Below are 25,344 nucleotides of genomic sequence, written 5' to 3' on the forward strand. Positions count from 1 at the left end.
AAATAAATAAATAAAATCTTAGAAAAATAAAATAAAATAATTCACTTAGCTCCATCAGCAACATGGGATAAGCCCTCTTAAGTGGCTGGTAAAAGACACATAAGAATAACCATACAGGGCTCAAATCTCTTATATGTTTTATCAGTATCGTTATTCAGTGAATGGACATAGAATTTGACTATAGTCAAAGTAAGCATGTTTCCATGTAGTAACCAGAATAACCTTCATTTGGAAGTCCTCCAACATCTTTCTGTGGCTTCCTGTTTTCCCAAAGCCTCAGGCCAGTCAAACTGTACTCAGGTTTACTGAATTTCTTTAGTTTTCATCTGCATCTTTCCATGTGTCACTCTGTTTACCAACAGTTTCTTTCCTGTTCCCCACAGACGGACCCTCGTTGTTGGGCTGACTCTTACTTATCTACAAAGTCACAATTTAGTAATCACTTCCTCTAGCAAGACTTTTCTGCATTTCCTGAATGAGAGTGGATATCGATACTAATTACAATCCTATAATCTTTATTATAGTTCATTGTAATACCATATTTGACAATCTGTCTCCTCATCATGACTATAACTTATCTGGGGAAAGGTTCCAAGTTTGTTTCACTATGCATTTTATTCCCAGTATAGCATGGTACTTGGAGTATAACATGCACTCAGTAAGGAATTGTCAAAACTAGTTTTCTGTGAATTTATGTAAAACATTTAATTATGTAAAATTATGTAAAATATTTAAATATGAATTTTTATTCTGAGGCCATAGATGTTTTTGGGTAATGAGATACTAAATTCAGTCCTCAATAAGTGAGATAGAACATAATTTCTTAATTGCTCTAAATCCACCACGTTTGTGTGTGGTTCAGGGAGTCTACTCATCCTTGCCTTCTGTGATACACTTCTGCTGAAACATATACAGACCACAGGATATGAAGCTGCAGGAGGACATATTAGTGATAGAAAAGTGAGAAAGAATCTATGAAATGCTATATATAATGCAGTATATCCAAAACACTGCAAATTGTATTATTAAAATTAAAAAGTATTACATCTACATGTATTTAAACCCAACACTGGAAATTTTGTACTACTTTTCAAATGTAAAATCTTATTTATTTGCAATGAATATTAGATAAATTTAGCAAGTTACCAGAAAGTAATTATTATATATGTACTACTTGGTTATAGTAAGATACTTATAAAAATGATTATACATGAAAATCACATTGAATTTACTATTGCCACACATATTGGGCTAAATCCATACAAATCAACTGGAAAATATCAGGAAGTTATCTATCTACGTACCTATCTTCTAACCATGAAATTAGAAAATGCCCTTATCTTTTCAATTATCCTAGTGTTTCAAGGGAAAGTTATTTGGTTTCAGCAACCAAATTTGGTTCAAGCAATTCAAATTTCACTCCTCAATTTATGTAACTGCAGACAATCCCAAAGTAAACTATAATTTGTGAGTTTTTACTAGGCCTTCGTATTTCTTTATAAGGATGCATCAATGATACTGAAAACTCTTTCACATGCTTTTACTATACATACCAAAACCTACGGGCAGCTTTATTGTCCACGTGCAATCTAAACTGCTAGGGTAGTTTCCAGGAAACCCAGGGCTGAGGATCACACCGCTGAAATCTGACATAGCACCACCACACTGAGCTACAAAATGAGAGGTCCCATGTAAGCCAGAGTAGTGGAATACTTTACTGTATTAAAAACAAATTGAAATCATTTCAAGTCTTAATAGAGTCTCAGTTAAACGGTTTGATATAAATTTTAATATTGTCAACTCTCATTCACATCACACGCTAGTCATCAAATATAATCAATTGACAATGCATTTTCTAAAATAGCTTAAAAAGACAACATACTTCCTTCCTCAGCAATAAACGCAAGCTAAATCAATTATTGCACAGCAAGAAGTAGCTCATGTGCAGTGAATACAATCAAACAAGGAGCATATGTCCTTTTCCACAGCGGGCAGTTTATTTCTTACCCATAGGTATCTAGGAACGTTTTCATTCATTCCAAAGATGACGCAATTTAGAAAAAAAGTCAAGCTAACAACATCCATTCTAAACACCGTATTCAAGAGGGACCCATTTTCCCAGCCTTCCTTCCTTCTTTTCGTGAGAAGGTGAAAGAATTTTAAGAAAAAGTTGGTTTGTATTGTGAATATGTGACGGATTCACATATCACACATGGGATATGGCTGCCCTTTTTCCTAAAAGAATCTAGACAAAGAATAGAGAAGTAAAAAAACAAGTAAAAAGATGCACCCAGGTTTGAGAATTTAGGCATAATTTATAAATGTGCTTGTTCCGGAATCTCTATTATATTGATTTACTATTAATAAGTTAGCAAAAATTACAAGACCAGATAATTAGCCAAGTTCATGATTACACAGAACTATTTAACATGTACTAAAAGAATCATTGCATTTTAGAAGTTAATTCTTTCCTCTAAAAGTACATTTTTATTATTTCATCATATAAGGACTAAAATACACATCTATTAATTGTGGGGTGAAGAATCAAACGTCATGGTTGTACATCAAGTTTGAAAATTACCTATATATAACACTTATTTGCAGTTACATTCATTTATTTCTTGTTAAGATTAACAAAAGACAGATGCTCAAACTTCGGATTGTATATCATAAAAGGAAATTTGGTAAAAACTTCATCAATGTTCTGTATATCAGTAACCTGTTTGACAGCTATTTTTAACTATGGGAACTGAATGAATTATATCATCTTACCATGTATATATGTATATATAAAATAATATAGCAATCTTCATATAAACCTTTCTTTCCATTGAGATCTAAAGATATATCTGTGCATTTTTCCATCCCTCTGAAATCTCAGCTCATCTATCAAACCAGAGCAATTTTCAACATACAGGTACAATTAACATTCAAAAAGTCTTTTTTCTAAAATTTGATTGTTCACATATATTCATTACAGAGTCTGATAATTAATGAGAAAATATTTTGGCCATTCAAATACATGTTTAAATTTCTGACAAGATTGCATTATAGGTTTGTTTTGCTTTATCCTATACTTTGGGTTAAAGAGCACAAGGACTATCTTCTTCTCTCTTGCCTTCAAAAACTCGTCTTTCACCTGCTCATTGTTCCTCCAATTCTTCTACTTTCTTTCTCTTCAGATATGACCTGAAAATCCTGTCCTCTGCATTGCTCACCTTTCTAGAGTTTAAATCCCAAAATCAGAGGAGAAAGAAGGAAAGAAAATGAAGAGTAAAGAGATCATGAAGGAGCAAGAATGACATGTCATGAAACACACACACAAAAAAAGAACCCAGAAAATGCTTCTGCCTTCAGCTCTGCATTCATGCCTATGTTCTTAGTGTCTCTGTGATCTCACACACTCCTGTGTGTTCTACCAGTGGCTCTGTAATAGACGCTATTGTGCCTCATTACACTCATTGTTAAGGACACAACTATAGCCTCCAGGATAAACACAACCATAGTCCTCTAAGAGAAGATCATCTTTGATTGTTCTTACTGATTTGTCTCTATTACCTAAAAATCTCAAGTGACTTTTCTTTCCATCCAACAGAATATCTGGCAGATTGTTTATTTTCCAGTTCACAAGGCTGTATAACCTTGTTACCTGTTGTCTAGAGCTTTAAGACATTCTCTTAATCAGTCTCCTGCCTTCAGTTTCTCCTTGTAATATGGCCATGATATCACTTCAAGTACTTTGTCTATCAAATATAGTGCCAGTTTATTGTCTAAATCTATAAAATGCAAAAAAGTGAGTGAAAAAGAAATAAAAATGTCCTCTAATTTTACTACCCATAGATAACCTAGTTACCTTTGAATTTTTTTCCTCTGCAGAAAAATATATATGCGTGTGTTTATACATGTATGCATACAATGAAAATAGGCTCACAGTGTGAGTCATTTTAAGCCTTTTATACTTAACTATATATTGTAAACTTTGGTCATATCATTAAATATTCCATTATTATGCAGGTATATGCAATGACATAATCCATTTAGGTAAAATCCTAAGTAAACAACTACAAAATGCATGAAAGAATTCTAAAAGACTTATAAATGTTTAACAAAAGACAAAAAACTAAACTCTAATGAAAAGAAAATTACACAAATTATTCTATGCTATGTGCCATGAAGCCATTTTAAATATCAAATTTTTGAAAATATGATATAGTATGGAAAATTATTCTAAGTTAATGTCAAGAAAGAAAACATAATTTTATATATGTAAAATATATATACATAAAAATATATATACTGTAGAATCCCAAAACTTTAATTCATTATACAAAATATATATAATCACATATATAAATACATTTTTAAAAATTAATATTGTATAAAATATATTATATATATATATACTATACAATCCCAAAACTTTATATTAATTTATTAACTAAGCAATATTTATTGTATGCTTATGATGAGAACTGTTCCAGGACTGGGGATGTAGTAATGAACAACATACCTAAACTCTGTTTTCTTATCAGCAGAATATATATGCTGCTTATTTTGTCCTCTGTACCCTTTTATATTCCCAATTTTTTATACTTAATTGGATGAACACACATAAGAAACACACATAATTGGCATTATCTGTATATATAAATGTTTACATATGCATTATATACATATAATTTTATAATTGGCATTATATATAATTGACATGTATATAATTGACTATACATATATATAAATATATATATTTTAAAAATATCATCCAATCTAAATTCTGAATGCTTTCAATATCTTTTGCCAATTAAAAACATTGTTACTTCTAAACATTATTTTCCAACAGACTCGACAAGAATAGTACACACGGTACGTAGGCATTACAGATTGAATTGGTTCCCACTATATTCATACATTAAAGCCCTAACCCACAATCTGGCTGTACTTGGAATTAGGGACTCTAAGGAGGTAACTGAGGTTACAGGAAATTATGAGGGTGGAGCCCTAATCTAACAGTACCTGCTGTCCTTATAAGAAAAGACACCAGAGGCATTTACACACAGGGAAAAGACCATGTGAAGATTCTGGGAGAAGATGGCCATCTACAAGCCAAGAAGAGAGACCTCAGAAGATAACAACCCTGCCAGAACTTTGATCTTGGATTTCTAGCTTCTAGAGTTGCAAGAAAATAAATTTCTGTTGTCTAATCCACCCAGTCTGCACCGTTCTGTTATGGCAGCCCAAGCAAACTAATATAATATACAGAGGTTAAGTCATATAATTCACACCAATTCTTTTGCTTTTGCCCTTTTCCTACTCAGAAAAGGCTATCTTCCCCATCTATTGATCTTAATTACACTTAACCATCCAAAACTGTAAATTTTATGGGCTATGTTTCCCAATGACTTGGGTGAAAACCATCTTATCTTTCTGAAATTCTACCATGTAGCCAATGGTATAACTTAACACTGAATTACTCTCTTATTCAAGTCTTCTATTTCTACCACTCTAAATGGTAATGAATGTTCTAAAGATAGGGATTATATATCATATTTCTTTTTCATAGTCTGTAGAGCCCAGTATATTAATAGCTGGATACAGATACCAGAAATGAGGAAGAGAAAAAAAAAATGAAAAAGTGGATAGAAATAACTGGAAGCAATGAAGTTAGAGCAAAAACTGGGTCCCATACTTTCTAAGATCCAAGTGCTATTTTAATATATTCCATATCTCAACTGCCTGTCACTAATGAAGACATTTCATGAGGTATCATGCTCTCTTTGGTAAACTCCAGATTCCTTATCCTGGTTCAATAGCAAGCAATAAGATATTTACTTATTTTCCTGATCTATGGATATTTCTATCATATACAGAGAAAAATTTCTAAGGATCAAAAAACCTAATACCTTTTCTCAATTTCTAAAGTCATCCATTGATATTGAAGTTTGAGGTAAAAAATATGTAAAAATTTAAAATTAAAAAAAAAGATGTGAAACATTTATCTTAAAACATCATTTCCATAAAACCTGACGAAAGACAAACTATATATTTCAGCAACATTATACACAGGGTGTATCTTTAAAATTTGATAAAGCTTACCAATGATTTACAGTTTTTCAACTTACCCAAACAAATTGGGATTGGATAATTCCATCTTCTTACAGGTCCTGGCATACATGTAATGTGAGAATGACCCTACATAAAAAAGACGCAGTTCAGTACACATTTAAAAAGACTAAATTAAACATAGCATAGTGAATGGTCATTATAAAAATAAGCTTAAATATATGTTATCATTTTTTTAGTATTTTTTAACCTTTTACTGGAATTCTCAGTATGACTTAAAATAAGAAATGTAATTATATACGCTTGTGATGAAATGTAAAAAGTGACATGGTCCTGGGGTGCCTGAGTGGCACAGCGGTTAAGCGTCTGTCTTCCGCTCAGGGCGTGATCCCAGCGTTAAGGGATTGAGCCCCACATCAGGCTCTTCTGCTCTGAGCCTGCTTCTTCCTCTCCCACTCCCCCTGCTGTGTTCCCTCTCTCGCTGGCTATCTCTATCTCTGTTGAATAAATAAATAAAACCTTTAAAAAAAGGGGGGGTGGGGCATTGTCCTGGTAGAAAAATTAAGACTCCTAATCACATCAGAATTGTGGTTTTTAAACTTAACATTTTTCTATTCAAACATGTTCTACTGGGATACTGCAATGATTTATGTGAGTGAAATGATCATATATATAACTGTTTATAATAAATTGCTATAATATTTAAGGTGAAATAGGGAAAGCATAATTTAAAAACACTTCATAAAATATTAAAATGAGTCAATTAAGATATATTAAATTATAAACTGAAATATAAAGTCCAGAAATATCTGATTGTACTTCTGAGAATAATAATTTGTAATGAAATGTTAAAGACTATAAATCATTAATTTCTAATTTTGCTTTCTCTAAGGAATCTATTTACTTAACATATGGAATAGTTTCTGCCTCATATTTTTTTCTCAGTTACTTAGTAGGTCAATTCTTTAAGGAGATTTTTATGCAACCATAAATTTGAGACCCTCTAAAATATATTTCTGGTTGATTTTCACTAATTTCAAAAATTTATTATCATGGAAGTTTCATTTAACACTTTAAGTAGTACTTCATTTATATTTTCTAATTCTAAAGCTCCAAGAATAGAGTTGTTACATCCTATATGAACAGAGAGAAAAGTGTGAAGCAAAGATTAATTTTGATTCGAAAACAATTTTTGGTTACTTGCAAACAAAGCATATTTAGTCCGTTCTAGTAATTTCTCTCATTAATATGTTTTATGGACAAATTGAATAACTTTTGATTTAAGGCTATTGCAGTTTGAAATCAATATTGTTTTAAAACTTTTGGATTACCAATCATTGTTCCATTAAAATACTCTGAAAAAGCAATTCAAATCAAAACTATAATTTAAAAATAGCCTTACCTGTAGAGAATATCCTTGATCACACTGAAAGGATACCACATCACCAACCATATATCTGTCTCCAATTTTCATTCCACTGCTAGGAGTTTGTGGTTCAGGACAGGAGTCCAAACCAATTGCTGAAAATATTTAAAGATATTAGCATAAGTAACTTTCAAATAATGAATGTTTAAATTATGCATATTTTTATTTATTTTTTTTTAAAGATTTTATTGATTTATTTGACAGAGATAGAGACAGTCAGCGAGAGAGGGAACACAAGCAGGGGGAGTGGGAGAGGAAGAAGCAGGCTCTCAGCAGAGGAGCCTGACGTGGGGCTCGATCCTGGACGCCGGGATCACGCCCTGAGCCGAAGGCAGGCGCTTAACCGCTGTGCCACCCAGGCGCCCCAAATTATGCATATTAAATTACCAAAATTGAATACTGGTATCATTAAAACTAGATTTTTACACTGGGACACTGGGGATGTTCTGTGAATGCTACCTACGTGTGAGCAAGATTTAACTGTAGTTGTTAAAAGCAATATGCTTGGAACTGTACCATAAAACTATTTCTTTGAATTTTCATGGCACCAACCATTAAATAACAATGTGATAACACTTAAAGTCTTTCTAACTCACAGTCTAAATGTCTTCTACTATAAAACAAAAATTAAAAATTCCTAAGAAGAAAATCCCTTAATAAAAAATAAAACAATAATTTATTGTGAGAGTAATATGAAATTATGTTTGTAAAATATTCTTAGTAAAATAACTAAAAAATTGCTATTTTGTCCATATCATCTGGTTCCTTTTTCTTTCACACAAAATGGGCTTTTTAATTTATGAGACATATTTTGAGATACTTATTGCATGTAACAGTTTTTTAAATGTATTTTTAAATAAGATGTATTCTCAAAAAAATAAATTGTTCTCCAAATATATTATAATCAAAAAGGAGAAAAACATGTAGTTCGTCGAGACCTGAAAAGTTTAGGTGACACCTGAAATCAGTTATTTCTGAAGGGAGATAATTCTATCATTCAAAACACTTCCATTATTTTTATAGTAACAATACATTTTTCAGCATAGGAGAATAAAAGCATACTAAATATAAGTTGTTTTTCTAAAATGACTTACTTAAAGTCTGAAAAATTGATTTTTTTGCCAAAACATTTTGAAAAATGCAATATTAAGAATTTTTTATCTTCAATAAAAAACAGTGTTTATTATCCAATTCTTTGTAATTCACATTTGAAGCTAATCTAATGCATGTTTAAATTATGGGAGGAAGTAGTCACCACTCCAAAATCATTATATATGTTCATTTCATGAAAAAAATATTAAAAACTGAATCCTAAAGAATTACAATACTTCAGACATTCTTTTACTCCTTGATACTTCCTATTGATGGATGCTCTCATAGCACCACTTTCTACATTTCTTTGTGGTGCTTAACATAAATTAATAATGAGTAAATAACTGTGTAATTAGTTGTTCAATATTTATTTCCCCTCTGAGACTCCTTAAGGGCAGCTTAGAGCACTGCATCTTAAGGAAGCATCCAAAAAACATTTGTTGATTGGATGAATGAATAGTATGAAAAAGAACACGAATCCCTATTTTGATAACTTTTTAATAAATACTAATGTCTAGCTCTGCAAATGGAAGATATTCTCTTTCTAATAATACAATATTCAGAGTAGCTAAAAATCATTCCAAATTTAAGGTCATATTTAAGGATAGAAAATGACATAAAAGCACTAACTTGATAGAATTATGATTAGATCAGAAAGGAAGACAGTGAAGAAGAAGAGTAAACTCATCATTTGGGAATGCATTTGTGCAGCCCTAGAGGAGGTTAGGGAAGTCTGTGAATGGGAGTTCCAACACTAATGCTTCAATTAGCTAGGTCTCTAACCATACACATACTTCACATTTCCCATTTTTTTGTAACCTTGAATTTATGGATCTAGGCAAGGTAAGTCACCGTTAAATTGTGATGTACCTTTAACATTTTAGGGGTTAATGCCTCACTTTTCCAACTAGATTTTCAGATCCAAAAGTAAAAGAAACTTATATTTGTTTTAAGCCTATCTAATACCCGCTAATCTTACACATTCAATTTATCTGATTTCATAGAGCCCTTTTCAGGAATTAATGAATATCACAAAAAAGTGATTTATAATATAAACATACATGTCTTAAAAACAGAATTTCACCTTCCTTTGGTACAATCTTGGTTTTTGGGAGCCCTGAACAGTACATTTATTACTCTTTACCACTAAGGTCATTCTTGCAGTCATTCTTACTAAGAAGGCCAAATTTTGTACACATTCATTTTCTTTTCTTTCTATCAAGTACTCCATTCAGGGTCATATACACAGAAAACTATTAGTATCCAGAAGTGGTGATTTCCTTTCCTGGGAAGAGGACACATAAAACTATGGTACAGTGATACTATAAAATATTGAGAGCCTCATTTTTTTTAAAGGTTTTATTTATTTATTTGACAGAGATAGAGACAGCCAGCAAGAGAGGGAACACAAGCAGGGGGAGTGGGAGAGGAAGAAGCAGGCCCACTGCGGAGAAGCCTGATGTGGGGCTCGATCCCATAACGCCAGGATCACGCCCAGAGCCGAAGGCAGACGCTTAACCGCTGTGCCACCCAGGCGCCCCGAGAGCCTCATTTTTAAGTGAGGTTTACACATAATATATACCAACATAGTAAAATATTTTAAAAGTTTTAACTTCAAAAATGTGATATAAAACTCCTGGCAGGGCTGGGTAGCCCAGTCGTTGAGCATTGGACTCTTTTGGCTTTGGTTCAGGTCATGATCTCAGGGTCTGGCTCAGCATGAAGTCTGCTTGGAGTTTCTCTTTCCCTTTCCCTTTGCCCCACCCCCATGCTCTCATTCTCTCTCTCAAATAAAATAAATCTTTAAAAAAAAAAAAAAGATTTTACCTATTTATTTGACAGAGAGAGAAACAGCAAGAGAGGGAACACAGGCAGGGGAAGTGGGAGAGAGAGAAGCAGGCTTCCTGCCGCGCAGGGAGCCCAATGCAGGGCTTGATCCCAGGACCCTGGGATCATGCCCAAGCCGAAGGAAGACCCTTAATGACTGAGCCACCCAGGTGCCCTCAAATAAAATAAATCTTAAAATAAAATAAGACAAAAATGTGATATAAAACTCTGTAATATACATAATAGCAATTATGTAAGTTAAAAATTTTGTATAAAATATTATCAGAGAAAAATGAGGAAAAGGAAATATGCCAAATATTAGCATAGATTATAGTTCTTGATTATGAGATCATTGATGATTTTTTTGCCTTTCCTTATATTTTTCTGAATTTCCAAAATTTTTATAATGAACATGAATTATTTTTATTAATAATAACATCACTCATCTATTAGATGAATTATTACTAGCAAAAAATTGGGGGTATAAGAACATACGCCCTTCTGTTGTTGCAGAAGACATGGAGTTGGAACAGCTCATCTGTTGAATATGATTATTTCAAGGAAGAAAGTAAGGTGATGAGGTAGTCAGATAAGCAGAAGAAGTCACTGATGGCCTTTCTAATTTTTTTTTGCAGCCAATTATTTTTTGTACACTAAGGGAAATAAAGCAGAATTATCTAAAAATCTTGCTGTTCGTATTTTACATTTTTTATTTAAACAAATAAACTCTGGGGTGCCAGAGTGTTTCAGTCAGTTAAGTATCCTACTCTTGATTTTGGCTCAGGGCATGATCTCAGGTTGTAAGATAAAGCCTGCATCAGGTTGGGTGTGGAGCCTGTTGAAGAGTCTCTCCCTCCCTCTCCCTCTCCCCCTCCCCCAGTCTCTCACTCTGTCTCTCTCCCTCTCTAAAAAAATTTTAAAAATAAATAAAAATTAATAAGTAAATAAGCTCTGAGTGATTAAATGGTAACTTTAAAGTAGCTCAATTTATCATGGTGATTATTCATAATGTATATAAATGTTGAATCACTATGTTGTACACCTGAAACTAATATAACCTTGTATGTCAACTACACTTCAATTTAAAAACTTTTAAAAACTCTAAGAATTATTTTCACTTCTTTGTAAGTAACAAAATCAATAGGTTATTTGTAAGAATCAACAAAGAGAGAGTGAATTTCTGTAAAAATGTTGCAAAGGATGCTCTCCTGATTAACCAAGGCAATCAAAATATTGAGTCATTTTCAGCTGTATGAGTGTCAATTTTGGCGTTGGCAATCAAAGATATGTTCTGGGTGAATTTTTTTAATGGGAATTGGATCAATTAATCTGCTGTTGTAGCCAAAAACAAACGGAAATGAGTCCAGGGACAAATCCATATCAAAAATTGCATAAAGTTATGTCTGCTGTCAAATTACTGCAGGCAATTACCCTGAATGAAAATACTGAAACCTCGGTCTTCAAATTTCCAACATTTATTTATAACCATTTATTTATAGCCAAAAACTGTTCTCTCCAATTGTGTCCATAAGGCAAATCAATCTGCAGTAGATAATGTTCTTAAGCATATAATTTATATCTGATCATTCTGATTATATATACATATATTACTTTCCAGTATTCCATAATGATTTTAATGAGTCTTTGATGTTTTGAGAGAGGCAGACAGAGAGAAGAAGAAGCTTAATTACTGGTAAGACTCCTGGTAACATTGTTTTTAAAAGGAAAACCTCCTTCACAAATTCAACATCACAATCTATGTATTTGGTGATAGGCAGTAAGGTGGGCATGTGATGTGATGAGCACTGGGTGTTATACGCAACTAATGAATCACTGAATGTTTTATAATTGAATTTAAATAAAAAAACAGCCTATGTATAAATTTATTGAAAATAAAGACCAAAATATTGCATCCGTGTACATGTAAAAAAGGAACAGGAATTGAATCATGTGTCCTTGCACAAAGGTTGTATTCAGTAATAGTGAAGGTATTATTATTTTAAATATATTGCAGGTCTTCAATTTTAAATTTTCTCTAAATAACGGATTCAAGATAACCATTATTTCTTCTTTTAAGATTTATTTATTTTAGAAAGAGAGAGAGCACAAGCAAGGTGAGGGAGGGGCAGAGGGAGAGAGAATCCTGAAGCAGACTTTGCGCTGAGCACAGAGTTGTAATGGGGCTCTATCCTTGGACCCTGAGATCATAATCTGAGCTAAAACCAAGAGCCTGCCCTTAACCAACTGCCCCACTTAGGTGTCCAGGATAATATTATTCCTATCTTTATGTTACATATGAGGGTTTTTTTAAAAATATTTATTTATTATTTTTTTTTAGAGAGAAAGAGAGAGATAGTGAGTATGCGGAAGGGGCAGAGGGAGAGAAAGAGAGAGAGAGAATCCTCAGGCAGACTCCTCTCTGAGGACGGAGCCTGACCAGGGGCTCAATCTCAGGACCCCAAGATCATGATCTGAGAGGAAATCAAGAGCCAGCTGCTTAATGGACTGAGCCACCCACACATCCCCATAAAAGGGGATATTTATTTATGTGACAGAGAAAGAGAGAGAGAACGCACAAGCATGGGGGCAGAGAAGCAGGCTCCCCGCTGACCAGAAAGCCTGACATGAGGCTTGATCCCAGGACTCTGGGATCATGACCTGAGCCAAAGGCAGATGCTTAACTGACTGAGCTACCCAGGCACCCCATGAGTTTTAAAAAATACTAGGATTACCATTTGGCATTCCACATTTGTCATTATAAGATAACAGTTTGAAAAAAGAAAAACAGAGAAGCTGGTGATAATCAAAGGGTGATTTCAATATGAGCTGGTTTAACTTCAATGGCAAACACACAGATTTTTTCTGGTATAATGTACCTTGTAATTAATTAATTAATCTAATAAACAAATATTTGTCAAATACCTACTATGTAACATGTAACTTCAATATTTGTGAGTTTTTTCCGGAAAGAACAGTTCTGACATAATAGCCACTGATGGGCAACAGTGGTTTAGGAACATGTTGTGGTGCAGATTTAGCTCACATTTACCTTGATCCTTAAATTTTACTTACTTTACTTGTTCTTACCTCAATTAACATTTAACTTAGCATTACTCTGAATAATTTATTGAATATTCAGTAATAGAAACTGCTTCTCAAATTTTAGTCTACAGTTTGATGCTAAGTTAAATGATAAAATGTTAAATAGAATGTGCTATCATAAGCAATTATTATGCACCTATTATGTACTCTATATCATGTTACATGTCAGAAATGCAAAGATTAATTAGCAACATAAGCAACTATGCTCTAAAGAAATTCTTGATGGAGCAGGAGAAGGGAGTGGTTTAAAAGATCACAGGTAGTGGAATAATCACAGTAAATGAAGGTCATCCTTTATTAAAATAATTATTTCATAAGGAATAACCCTACTAAAAAGAAAAAAGAAGAGCAAACCAGAAAACAGACTCTTTTTTTAAAGACTTTATTTATTTGTTTATGAGAGAGAGCTAGCACAAGTGGGGGAAGGAGCATAGGGAGAGGGGCAAGCAGACTGAGCTGAGTGCAGAGCCTGACTTGGGGCTTGATCTCAGGACCCTGAAAAACTGAGAGTCTGACACTTAACTGACTGAGCCACCCAGACTCCCCAGAAAGCCGACTCTTAACAATAGAGAACAAACTGAGGGTTACTAGAGGGAGGTGGATGGGGGGAATAGTTAAATGGGTGATGGTATTAAGCAGGGCATTTGTGATGAGCACTGGGTGTCCTTTGTTTAAGTGCTGAATTACTGAACTCTATACCTGAAACTAATATTACACTGTATGTTAACTAATTGGAATTTAAATAAAAACGAAAAAGAAAAGACATTGGAAATGGATTATTAACAACAAAAAAAAGAATAACCTTACTAAAAAATTATATATTTTACCAACTCATAATAATGAGGGGTAAAGTGAGTGTGATGTGCTGGCAGACAAGGTGGCATGTTAAACGAATGAAGTTTTAAGTGATTTTTCCTTCTTTTTTGGAAAAGAGGGGGAGTGGTTTTCCCCAAAACACACTGTAGTGTGTTCATTTCAAGAAATGAAGCTGAAAGGGAGATAGATTTTATAATCTTAACCAATGTAGGAAATTTTATTTTCTTTCTCTGTGTAATGAAGGAAAATTTCAAAGTTATCAAGAACACAACCTTTATGTGCATCTTGGCTCCATTAGTTTATCTTTTTGGTAAAGTCTGAAATGATTTCTGTGTCTCAGTTCCCTCACCTGTTAAATGGAATGCAAAAATACTGACTTCATAGGAATACTGCACTGCTTAAAGAAAACAAGATATACATAATACTCAGAGTAGTGGCGGGGACATAATAACTAACATTATTCAGTGGTTTTAAACATGGAAGTAAGGTTGTTATTTAGCATTCTAGATAAAGGCTATTTTTTCCTGTTGTCATGAGAGTATGTTTCTGTATGTTTAAGATCAATAGGTTTCACATACATACTCTAGCAACATAAAGAAAATATGTAAAAAGTCATATAAAGTGCCAAGAATTTAAGTACCTTGAAGTTTGTGATTGACCCAAAATAAAAAAACTTCTATATAAGCTAAAATGTTACTGGTTTAACTGGGAGAAAAACCAAGAGACCAAGAGCAATGATATTAGCTCAAGATAGAGCTAGAGAAAGTTTAGGAATACAAAACTACAATGTTTCCAGAATTCAGAAACTTAGGCGGAAACCATTTCTAAGTCAACACCACAGAGATAAAAAGTCAATGACATGATCGTAAAATAAATTTTGATTAAAAGAAAAGAGGAAACTATGATAAAACTAATGGCCTTGTAGGATTAAGGAGTGAGAGGTGTTTGCAAAATCAATTACACTTATTTGCATTAAATATATTCTGTTAATGGCAATTGAAATTAGAAATGACAAATATTAATAATTTAATTTGAGCAGGAGATGTTTCTACAATTGACATTTTATGAGATGATGTGCATAAACTAGTTAAAACAAGAAAATTAGTTTAAGTAAAAACATAATTAATCTTAAAATCACTATTTTTCTCAAATAATCAATTATTTAATTAGCCCAAGGGAGGAAACCATTTTTAGTGATTATAAAAATAAACTCATTAAGACCTAATGCATTATCTCTTAAGCATATTGCTCAAGGATGGAAAGCAGTAAAATAACTATTGTGCTGAATTGAATCTTTTATTTATAAGCTAGAGTTAAATGAATACATGTCTACGCATTTCCTATTTTATGACTACTTTTATACTTTGGGGTACTCAGACCAGCCCTTCCACTATTAAGCAGAAAGGAAAGATATTTTTGGATCACCTGTGTTTTCCCAGGATTTACAGCAAAATTATTAGTGGCATATATCATGAATGTTCTCTAGTTTAGGAGGATAGAAAAATATGTTCATTATGGTAACATGGGCCTTTGCGTTCCTCTGAGTGCTACGTCCTAAGATTTTTGAGTGCCCTTCTTTAAATTTGCAAACACCATTACATGTAGTTTGCCCTTTTAAAACATGCACATTGTATAAGTTCAAAACCAAAAGCTGTTCATTGATTTATAGATGCTCCACTGCCCCTCTAGAATTTTCCATTAGTGAGATACAAATGTGTATGGCAATAAATTTAAGGAAATATGAAGGAAATCATATATGCATATTACAACCAAATTGTCATTCCAGAATTGTTAATGATGAAGCTCTAACAGAACCCAGCTGCAGAGCTGCTAGAAATTGTAAGTTCTCTTTGTGGAAGCTTACTAACAATTGATATATTTAGTGGCATTCCATGCACTAGGGACATTTTTCTTAGCAAAACATACACTTAGGCAAGACATACAGTTATAACCAGGATTGCATTTGTCAAAACCAAACAAACAACAAAAAATACGATTGTCAAGTTAAAAATTAATTCCCACTTTCCAGTGTTCTTGGGGATGAGAAGACAGATAAATTTGGTACTTTATATGTTAGAAAAATATCTTAACTCAGAGCAGATATATCTATTCACATGACTACCAAACCAGCATACATTCCCAACACACACACACACACACACACACACACACACACACACAAAGATGTAGACTTATGTCAGCTTATGATAACTCATGTCAGAAATTAGCAAAATACTAATCAGAATATCAACTAATGTTTTAGCTTTTCTTTAGAGAGAGAAAAATGTATCCTCTAAACTCTGGAATTCTGATATATTTGCCTTAGTTTTCCTTGTGTCTTCCAAGGTTGCTAGGGAAACTTGTCTTCTTCCATTCTGCCTGCCTTTTTTTCTCTTCAATTCCTTTTGTTATTAACAGAAAGTAAATTGAGGGTTTTTATCTTACTCTTTCCATTAATATTGGCTACCTGTTTATATATCAGGTAATTTTTAGAATCTGTTAGCATAAAACCAATATAAGACATCAAAGTTTCAGAAAAAAGTAACTAGAATATTGGGCATTAAGGAGAGCACGTGCCATGATGAGCACTGGGTGTTATAATGCCACTGATGATTCACTGAACACTACATCTGAAACTAAAAACAGAAAGAAAGAAAGAAGAAAGAAAGAGAGAGAGAGAGAGAGAGAGAAAGAAAGAAAGAAAGACAGACAGAAAGAAAGAAAGAAAGAAAGAAAGAAAGAAAATTCTAAATTTATACTTACTACCTTGCTTTGTGTGTCTGTAATTTAGAAAAATTGCCCTGATTCAATTTATTTATGGACCAACTATAGCCTCCAACAGAGAATAATTTGAGCAGCTTGACTATAAATATTAAAAATATACACACCCATAATAAATGTGGTATCTATTTGCCGTCTTTTCTTACTTTGCAAGTAGCACCATAAGCACCTTCTATACCAACTTCATTCTTGAAAGTATATATTTGTACTGGCATTACCACTAGTTAAATTAGGGAATACTTTTGGTTTCTAGATCCCACTGTAAGATGTGAGGTCTAATTATTACAGATAAATAAAAGTGGTTCTGTTGATCCTGGTTTGTTTAATTCAATAGCTAAAATCTAAAAATCAAAGAAAAAGTCTAAGGATTAAAAGTCCAGCTCGCCAATGGAATAAAACAGGCCTGTGATTATAAAAAGTAGTATGATTTAGAGTAAAAACCAAAACAAAAGATCAGAAACCTAAGAACCATCTTCTACTCTTCTCCCTTTCATCTCCAACATCTAATTGGCCACAAATCTTACACAACCACAATAACCTCCTTCACGGTTTCTCATGTGAACTATTGCAATCCCTTTCTTTAGGCCTATTCTCTTCCTGCAATGCATTTTCCATTTTCCAAAATAAAAGGGCCCTTCAAAAATTCAAAACTAAGCATGTTACTCCCCAAATTGAAACCCTGGAGTGTGTCTCCAAGAAAGTGTCTGTCACCTTCTTAATCTAATCTTTCAGCACTTAAGATACCATTTGACAATTTTAGCCACATTGGGTTCATCTCATCAGCGAGAGAGAATGGTATTTATTGAGAGCTTACTATGGACTGGGCATTATGATAAACACTTTTACATGGATGATCTCATTTAATTCTGAAGAAATATTTCAGGTTAGGTGTTATTATTATCCCAGATTACAGACGAGGAAACTGGGTTTTTAGGGGACTTTAGGAATGGCCTCGTGTCACATGGCTATCAAATGGCATTGTCAAGACAGAGACTGACATCTGATTCCAGAATAAATGGTCTTATACCCACCTACATTTCAAGAGGTGCCTTCAAAGCACCAAACTAATTCCATATCTGCACTTTAATTCTTACCTGCCAATAGGACTTCTATCCATCGTTTGGCGAAGTCTTCCTTGTCTCCATTGTCAGTAATCCCTAACAGATTTGATCACTACCGTCTTTGTGTCATCACCTAAGTTACACAAGATGGCCTCATACTTTGGTCATTGTAAGAATAATCTTGGGATGCTGGTGAAAGTGCAAATGCTTGGCTGAGTCTCAGAAACATTGACTTGATCTTCTGGAGTACGGTCTTATCTAGACTTTTAACAAGACTTCAGTGACCATAATGCACATTATCTGAGAAGCACCAACTTAAAACAATACGAACAGTGTTTACATTTTAATTTTGCAATTACCTGTTTGCACATTCTTACAATTAGTCTGCAGGTTTTTAGGGCTAGATATTATGCAAATTTGTAGCACATACGCCTAGAAATTATATCTAGTAATTAGCAAGTACTCAACAAACATTTGATGTGTTCACAAGTGGTTTTGTTCTTATATTTGGAAATCAATATTAAGATGGAAAATCATGCAAAGAAACTCTAAGGAGGACTATAATGTAGTGGTCAGGACTGTTTGCTCCAGTATCAAATTCTTGGAAGTTTTTATCCCACCTCTACTATTTACTAACTTTAAAAATATGGAGTTAAGAGATTATTATCTATAAAACAGGATTAAAAATAAGGTAATTGGGAAAATTAAATAAAGATATATCTATAAAATATTAATACTGTGTTTGGCATATACTGAGCACTTGAAAAAATGTTAACTTTTTGGGGCACCTGGGTGGCTTAGTCAGTTAAGCACCTGCCTTGGCTCAGGTCCTGATCTCAGAGTCCTGGGATGGAGTCCCAAGTGGGGCTTCCTGCTCAGCAGGGAGTCTGCTTCTCCCTCTGCCCCTTCATCCACTTGTCCATGCTCTCTCTCTCTCTATTAGATAAATGAAATCTTAAAAAAATGTTAACTTTTGATGACATAATGATGATAATATAATGATTACAATAATCATGACGAAGGTATTGTTAAGCTACTAAGTAGTCATTCAAATGCTTACGGTTTATAATGCTCTGATACAAATGGCTGCTTGTTTATAGATATTCCACGCTTTGAAAGTCATCATGGATAGACAAACACTGTGAGCCTCAAATATTAGTATTTACCAAATTCTGAAATAGTTATCCTTGCTTCAAATATTTTAAAAGTCAATGTGTATACCCAGCTACATAGAAATTTTCTTTAAAAATACAGAATAACACCTGAGAAGAAAACAAAGCGGTACAAAAACAAGTTGTTTTTTAATTTTAAAAATGTAGATTTTTTAAGGCCAGTTCTTCTTTAATAAGTAACTAACAAAAGAACCTATTAGAAAGTGACATAGTTGGTGCAGCTAGCTTGTTGGCTATCAGGACTTCCAGTTCCTGGGTGATAACTGCCAAGTCATAATGTACAGTTATACAAAGTAGTATAATTACACAAATATACAGTTATCTTCTTTGGATAAATGTAGTTACTGTTTTTTTTTTTCAATTTTGTAGCAAATATTCACTGGGGATGTAAAAACAAAAATGCAACACTGTACTGCACAATATCAGAAATAAATGATATACAATATACTGCCCTCAAGTAGCTTAATATTCATTGAGAAATAATTCAAGAATGCTAATTAAAATCAATTACCTAAACATCATAACTTCAAAACACCACAGTACCTTATAAGTAAGAGCATGACATTTCTCTGCACAAAACTTTCTAATGAATCCCATTTCAATTAGGGAGAACACTTGCATCCTTACAATAGTCTACAAGACTGCATCTCCCCTTCTCTCTCTCACCTCATTTCTTCCTACTTTCACCTCCTTGCTGTTCTTCATACTTATGTTTCAGGGTGTTTGCTCTGGTTATCCCCTAAAACACACTTTCCTCACATATCAGCAAGGCTTATTCCTGCACCACCTTCCAACCTATGCTCAAATGTCACCTTCTCTTGAAGGTCAACCTTGACCATCTAAACATCCTCTCTGAAGCCCTAGCCTTCCAGATCCCTCAAACCTTCATCTAATTTCCTTTTTTTTTTTTAAAGATTTTATTTATTTTTTAGAGAGAGAGTGGGGGAAGGGCAGAGGGAGAGAATCTCAAGCAGACTCCCCACTGAGTGCGGAACCTATTCCAGGGCACGATTCCATGACCTTGAGATCATGACATCAGTTGAAACCAAGACTCATTTCCTCAACCAACTGAGCCACCCAGGCGCCCTCAACTATCTTATTCTATGAATTTTCACTTTCTGAAGTGCTCTATAGCTTAATAACATCAATTTTTGTCTTTTTTGTCCTCACATGCTAGACTATAAGCTCCAAGAACACAAGAGGATATTGTCTCTTTCATTCACAAATGCAAACTATGCCTGGCACACAAGTGTTCAGGAAATATTTATTGAATTAATAAATATATAAGCACTGAGGGAGTGAAAGGGAATGATATCAGAATCCAGAAAAAGAAGAAAAACACTTTCAGAATGAGCTGATTGGATCAGTTAAGATTTAGGGTAATATATAAATTAAGAATAGTACAGCTAGAAAATGAAGAAATGTGGGGCATTCAGCTGGAGGAAATAAATGGGGAGAGGAGGAAAGAGGAAACACATGATATATCTAGGAAACAATTACTTCATTTGATTAAGGGGGGAAATATTACAAAGTACATTTGGTAAAAAATGACATAAGAAATTACTGTTGGAGTAGGATGCTAAAGAATGTTGCCTTTCTTTAATAGGTAATAGGAAAACAATGACATGAACTGATCAAAATGGGCCTCTAGAAATAATAAGACTAAGGCATGAGAGGATAGAATGGGCTCAAGGAACATCAGGTTCGTCTGATATTAATCATAATCATAATCATCATGGACAGGCACTCCTAAATTAAAATGTCATGATCTCCAGTTCAAGGAGGAAAAGAACACTGTAGATAAAAATCAACCTATTTGTCAGCATTTACCTTTCAAGTAAATAAAAAGCAAGGCATATATGTCTAGTAATTGTACCACTGGATAATTTGATTTTTTCCCCTAAAAGCCTCATGAGTGAGTAGGAAAATCAGACAGAGAATATACTCTTTTGCTGGAAGGAATCTCAGCCAAATTTCCATTTCCCAAGCCAGAGGAACACCTGCCATGTTTCCTGAAACCTTTACTGTTTAAAATCATCCTTTGGGAATATAGGAAGAGTCTACTTTCTTGGTTAAAAACAAAACAAACAAACGTGAAATCTGTCCTTTTTGTAGCAAACCTTAATGCCTTCTGCATCTGTTGCTAGTATTCGTAGTGTGATTATGAGACTATTATTTCCCCATTGTGATTCCCTCCTTATGTTACCCTGTGGGCATAACTTTTATCTCAGAGGCTGCCAGAAATGAAATACCAAAGATGTGCAGTGAAAAAGGGGTCTTCTCAATGGAGAAAAGTTAATATAACTACCTTGTTTATAACAGACAGATACACACACACACACGTTATTTTCCTAGTACCCAACTGCTTAAGCATTTTGCTTTTTCTAAGTATCAAACTTCGATTTAAATTTTTTTCATGTAGTCCTTATATTCGTTTAAAAAACTGTTTCCTCTTAAAGAGGCCATTGTGTTCTATACATCTCAACCACTAATTTGGGCAGCTTCTGAAAACATAAAGAAGTTCTTTAAAATTTTTATGTCTAGTTAATATAACCTACCTCCACAAGTAAGTCAGATCGTTGCGTTACTACAAGATAAATGTTTCTTCACTAAGGGAAAATTTAAAAACTTGACAGAAATTAAGGTACCCTTTCCATAAATAAGACAGACTATTTGCAAAAAAAAAAAAAAAAGCCACTGTGCTTGGATGTATTCTCCAGCATTTCTGGAAGGGATGTATTCGAGTGTGCACTGAGTGAGATTACCCTGCTGGACACTGCACCAAAACCACAGCTGCTCCAGGCAGCTTTTGATCCACCAAATGTATTGTAACTGCTTTTCAATCTGTTAGGGACAGGCAGCCAAAAATACTGCCATAGCTTGTTTTATAAATTTGTCCTCAAAGACTAGAGCGTAAGTTATTAGTCATTTTAATTCTATAAAGCTGGACTTAAATTTCCTTGATCGACCCCCCCCCATTCTCTTGCACTTACTCAGTATTTTGCAAATGTCCTTATTGATCAGACAATAGATCTGAAAACATGGAGACTATTCCAAAACCTTCTTAATTAATTAAAAGAACACAGGCATTCTCTGGCACTGATTTCACGACTGTCCACTAAATGTATCATTTTCTCTTTTCTCTCTTCTCTTTCTCTGTCTGCCTGTCCTAATTGTCCTGCTTTTCCCATCCTCTGTAACTTTTTCTCATCTATTTCTCTATATTTCATCTTTCTATTTATAGTTCCTATTTAAATTTAGATTCACTGACTTGTTTAAAAGCAGCACATGGAACTGAAGCGTTTGTATGCTACAACATTACCAAGTGTACCTATTTAGTGAGGCATTTATTTAATTTCCAAAAAGAAAGGTCTACTTCCACCTGGAAAATACTTTAACTTCTATTAAGTTATAATTTGATTTAAAAAAATGTTTTAATATAACTTTACATTCTTTTTGTAGTACTGGTGTTTATTATTATTATATTTATTTTAATCCAGGAAGTTTTTTTAGAATTTTGCTCCAGTTAAAAGAGAACATCTAGGGGCGCCTGGGTGGCTCTCGTTAAGCATCTGCCTTTGGCTCAGGGCATGATCCCAGAGTCCTGGGATTGAGCCCCACATCAGGCTCCTCTGCTGGGAGCCTGCTTCTTCCTCTCCCACTCCCCCTGCCTATGTGCCCTCTCTCGCTGGCTGTCTCTCTCTCTGTCAAATAAATAAATAAAATCTTTAAAAAAAAAAAGAGAGAGAGAACATCTAGCAAATGATATGATGTGTTAGGTAAGGGCCCTCAACACAATGCTTAAAAATTTTGGTGGTCCTCTTACCATCTTCTAATAGGATTCCACATTGTGATTTTTGAAAATTACAGTTAATACTGTCTCTAGATTGTCCACATACAGTGCCAAGCTTTTTTCTTTTTTTCACTCATGGGTGGAGAATCAAGATACCTACTAATTCTTTTTTTTTTTTAGATTTTATTTATTTATTTGACAAAGAGAGAGAGAAAGTGAGAGAGCACAAGCAGAGGGAGCAGGAGAAAGCCTGATGTGGGCTTCAATCCCAGGACCCTCAGATCATGACCTGAGCTGAAGGCAGACGCTCAACTGGCTGAATCATTCAGGTGCCCCTAAAATATCTACTAATTGGTAGGAAGTATCTGGGGATCGATTTGAAGTCAAAGCATCGTTTGGGAATACTTACTTCAGATTATGTGACCTCAAAGCTAATAAAATAAATGCCATTCCCTGTGAGTAGTCTATTTTTTAAAGCAACTGCACATATAATATATACATGAATACATCATTTGTCCTCAAGCTCTATCAATACCAATGGTGAATTCTTTGCCACATTCTTGAATTTGATCCAGATAACTAACTTAGAAAATTCTAGTATTCTTTGATTGTTCATTTTATAGAAATGACTCATAACACAGTCAGATAGATAATCACAACAGGACAAAAACACATTTCATGTAATAAAGTTTACGCTTAATTAGGACAGAGACTTATCTCATTTACCTTATAATCCTTCTACAGTTCTCATCAGACTGCCCTTGACATAGTTAGATACTCAACTCTACTTTTTAAATTAGATATCATGATTTAACATGCTTAGATTATACTTCTAGCATGTCTTTTCTGTCAAAGAATTTGGTTTACAAGACCTAAATTTGTGAGATTTAAGTCCACTAGTCATTTTTTTCCTTTATGAAGATCAAACTATCAATTACTTGTTCTAAGAAGCAAGCTGCTATGTATTATTAACACGTATTATTTATTGATTGGAATATGACTCAACTTCCTTCATTTATTGAACATAATTAAGGGTTTCTAACCAAGGGGTGCCTCGGTAGCTCAGTTGGTTAAGCAGCTGCCTTCAGCTCAGGTCATGATCTCAGGGTCCTGGGATCAATCAAGCCCTGAGATGGGCTCCCTGCTCAGCAGGGAGTCTGCTTCCCCGCTTCCCTCAGCCCCTCCCCCACCACTTGGGTTCACTTTCTCTCAAATAATAAAATCTTAAAAAAAAGAAAGAGAGTTTTTAACCAAAAGAATCATCTGAAAAATTATAGACCATTGGGTAAGCAATTCCATTAGATTTTAGTGATCTTATATATCTTATACAGATAAAAGACCTTTTTGGCATCCAACAAAACATTTTATAAGGAAAAGTTGTATATGAGGAAAAATAAAAAAAAACTTCCCTCAATTTCTTTGTGAGTATGATAATTTAATAATCTATGTTATGAATACCTATCAAAACATATGCTGCTTTTTTAAGTGTATTATCTATACGGAAGTTAAATTTCTGATTATGACATCCTACACCTTTCAGGAATAGCCCTGCCTATAGAAGCAGCCTTAGTTCCTAGTGCTGCCTCAGACCTTACACCCTAGTCCTACTGAACTAGGTGTAGTTCTCCTATATGTACCATATGTCATAGCTCTGTCTGAACGTGAAGTTCTCATGCTAAAAAAAAAATCCAATCCTCCTTGTCTAACTGTAAAATCCCTGCTTATTTGTTAAGACTCTGCCAAAGTGTCATGTCCTATTTGAAGTACTTCCTGAACTTTCTAAATAGAGCTTATTACTTTCCACTTTTGTGCAGTCTACCATAAACATCTCTATTCCTATATTTATAGCACCGTGTTACTGTTTTACCTTTCTGTCTCTTCTACTAGACTATGATCTTCCCAAAGAAAGATATGGTGACATATTTATCTTTGCATTTTCCATGTTGAGAATACTGTCTGATACACAGTAGCTGTTCCATATATTTATGGTTGAATGAAGAATGAATGAATCTTCTTTTACTGATTTGTTATCTATTTACATTACAAGGATACATTTATTGTATCTGAGATCAGCAATAGCTGGAATGTGAACTTCAATATAAAAAAAAAAAAAAAAATTGTCCAAAATCAATTAACCAGTATTTATTTAGCACATGCCTATCATTATAGCCTCTGTTCCTTCCCACAGGGAGTTTCTATTTTATCAGAATTTCC

General features: G+C 33.8%; 1 protein-coding gene across 1 annotated transcript in view; it reads right to left on the reverse strand.

Moving 5' to 3' along the window:
* The window catches only part of CSMD3 (CUB and Sushi multiple domains 3), a 1,149,842-nt gene that overhangs the window by 114,463 nt on the left and 1,010,035 nt on the right, over positions 1-25,344 (reverse strand). The window contains 3 exon segments of the mRNA XM_034668518.1: positions 1,554-1,670; positions 6,120-6,189; positions 7,463-7,581. Of these exon segments, the coding sequence (XP_034524409.1) occupies positions 1,554-1,670; positions 6,120-6,189; positions 7,463-7,581 (306 nt within the window).

Source organism: Ailuropoda melanoleuca, chromosome 9 (genome assembly GCF_002007445.2).
Source record: "Ailuropoda melanoleuca isolate Jingjing chromosome 9, ASM200744v2, whole genome shotgun sequence".
Classification (NCBI taxonomy): Eukaryota; Metazoa; Chordata; class Mammalia; order Carnivora; family Ursidae; genus Ailuropoda; species Ailuropoda melanoleuca.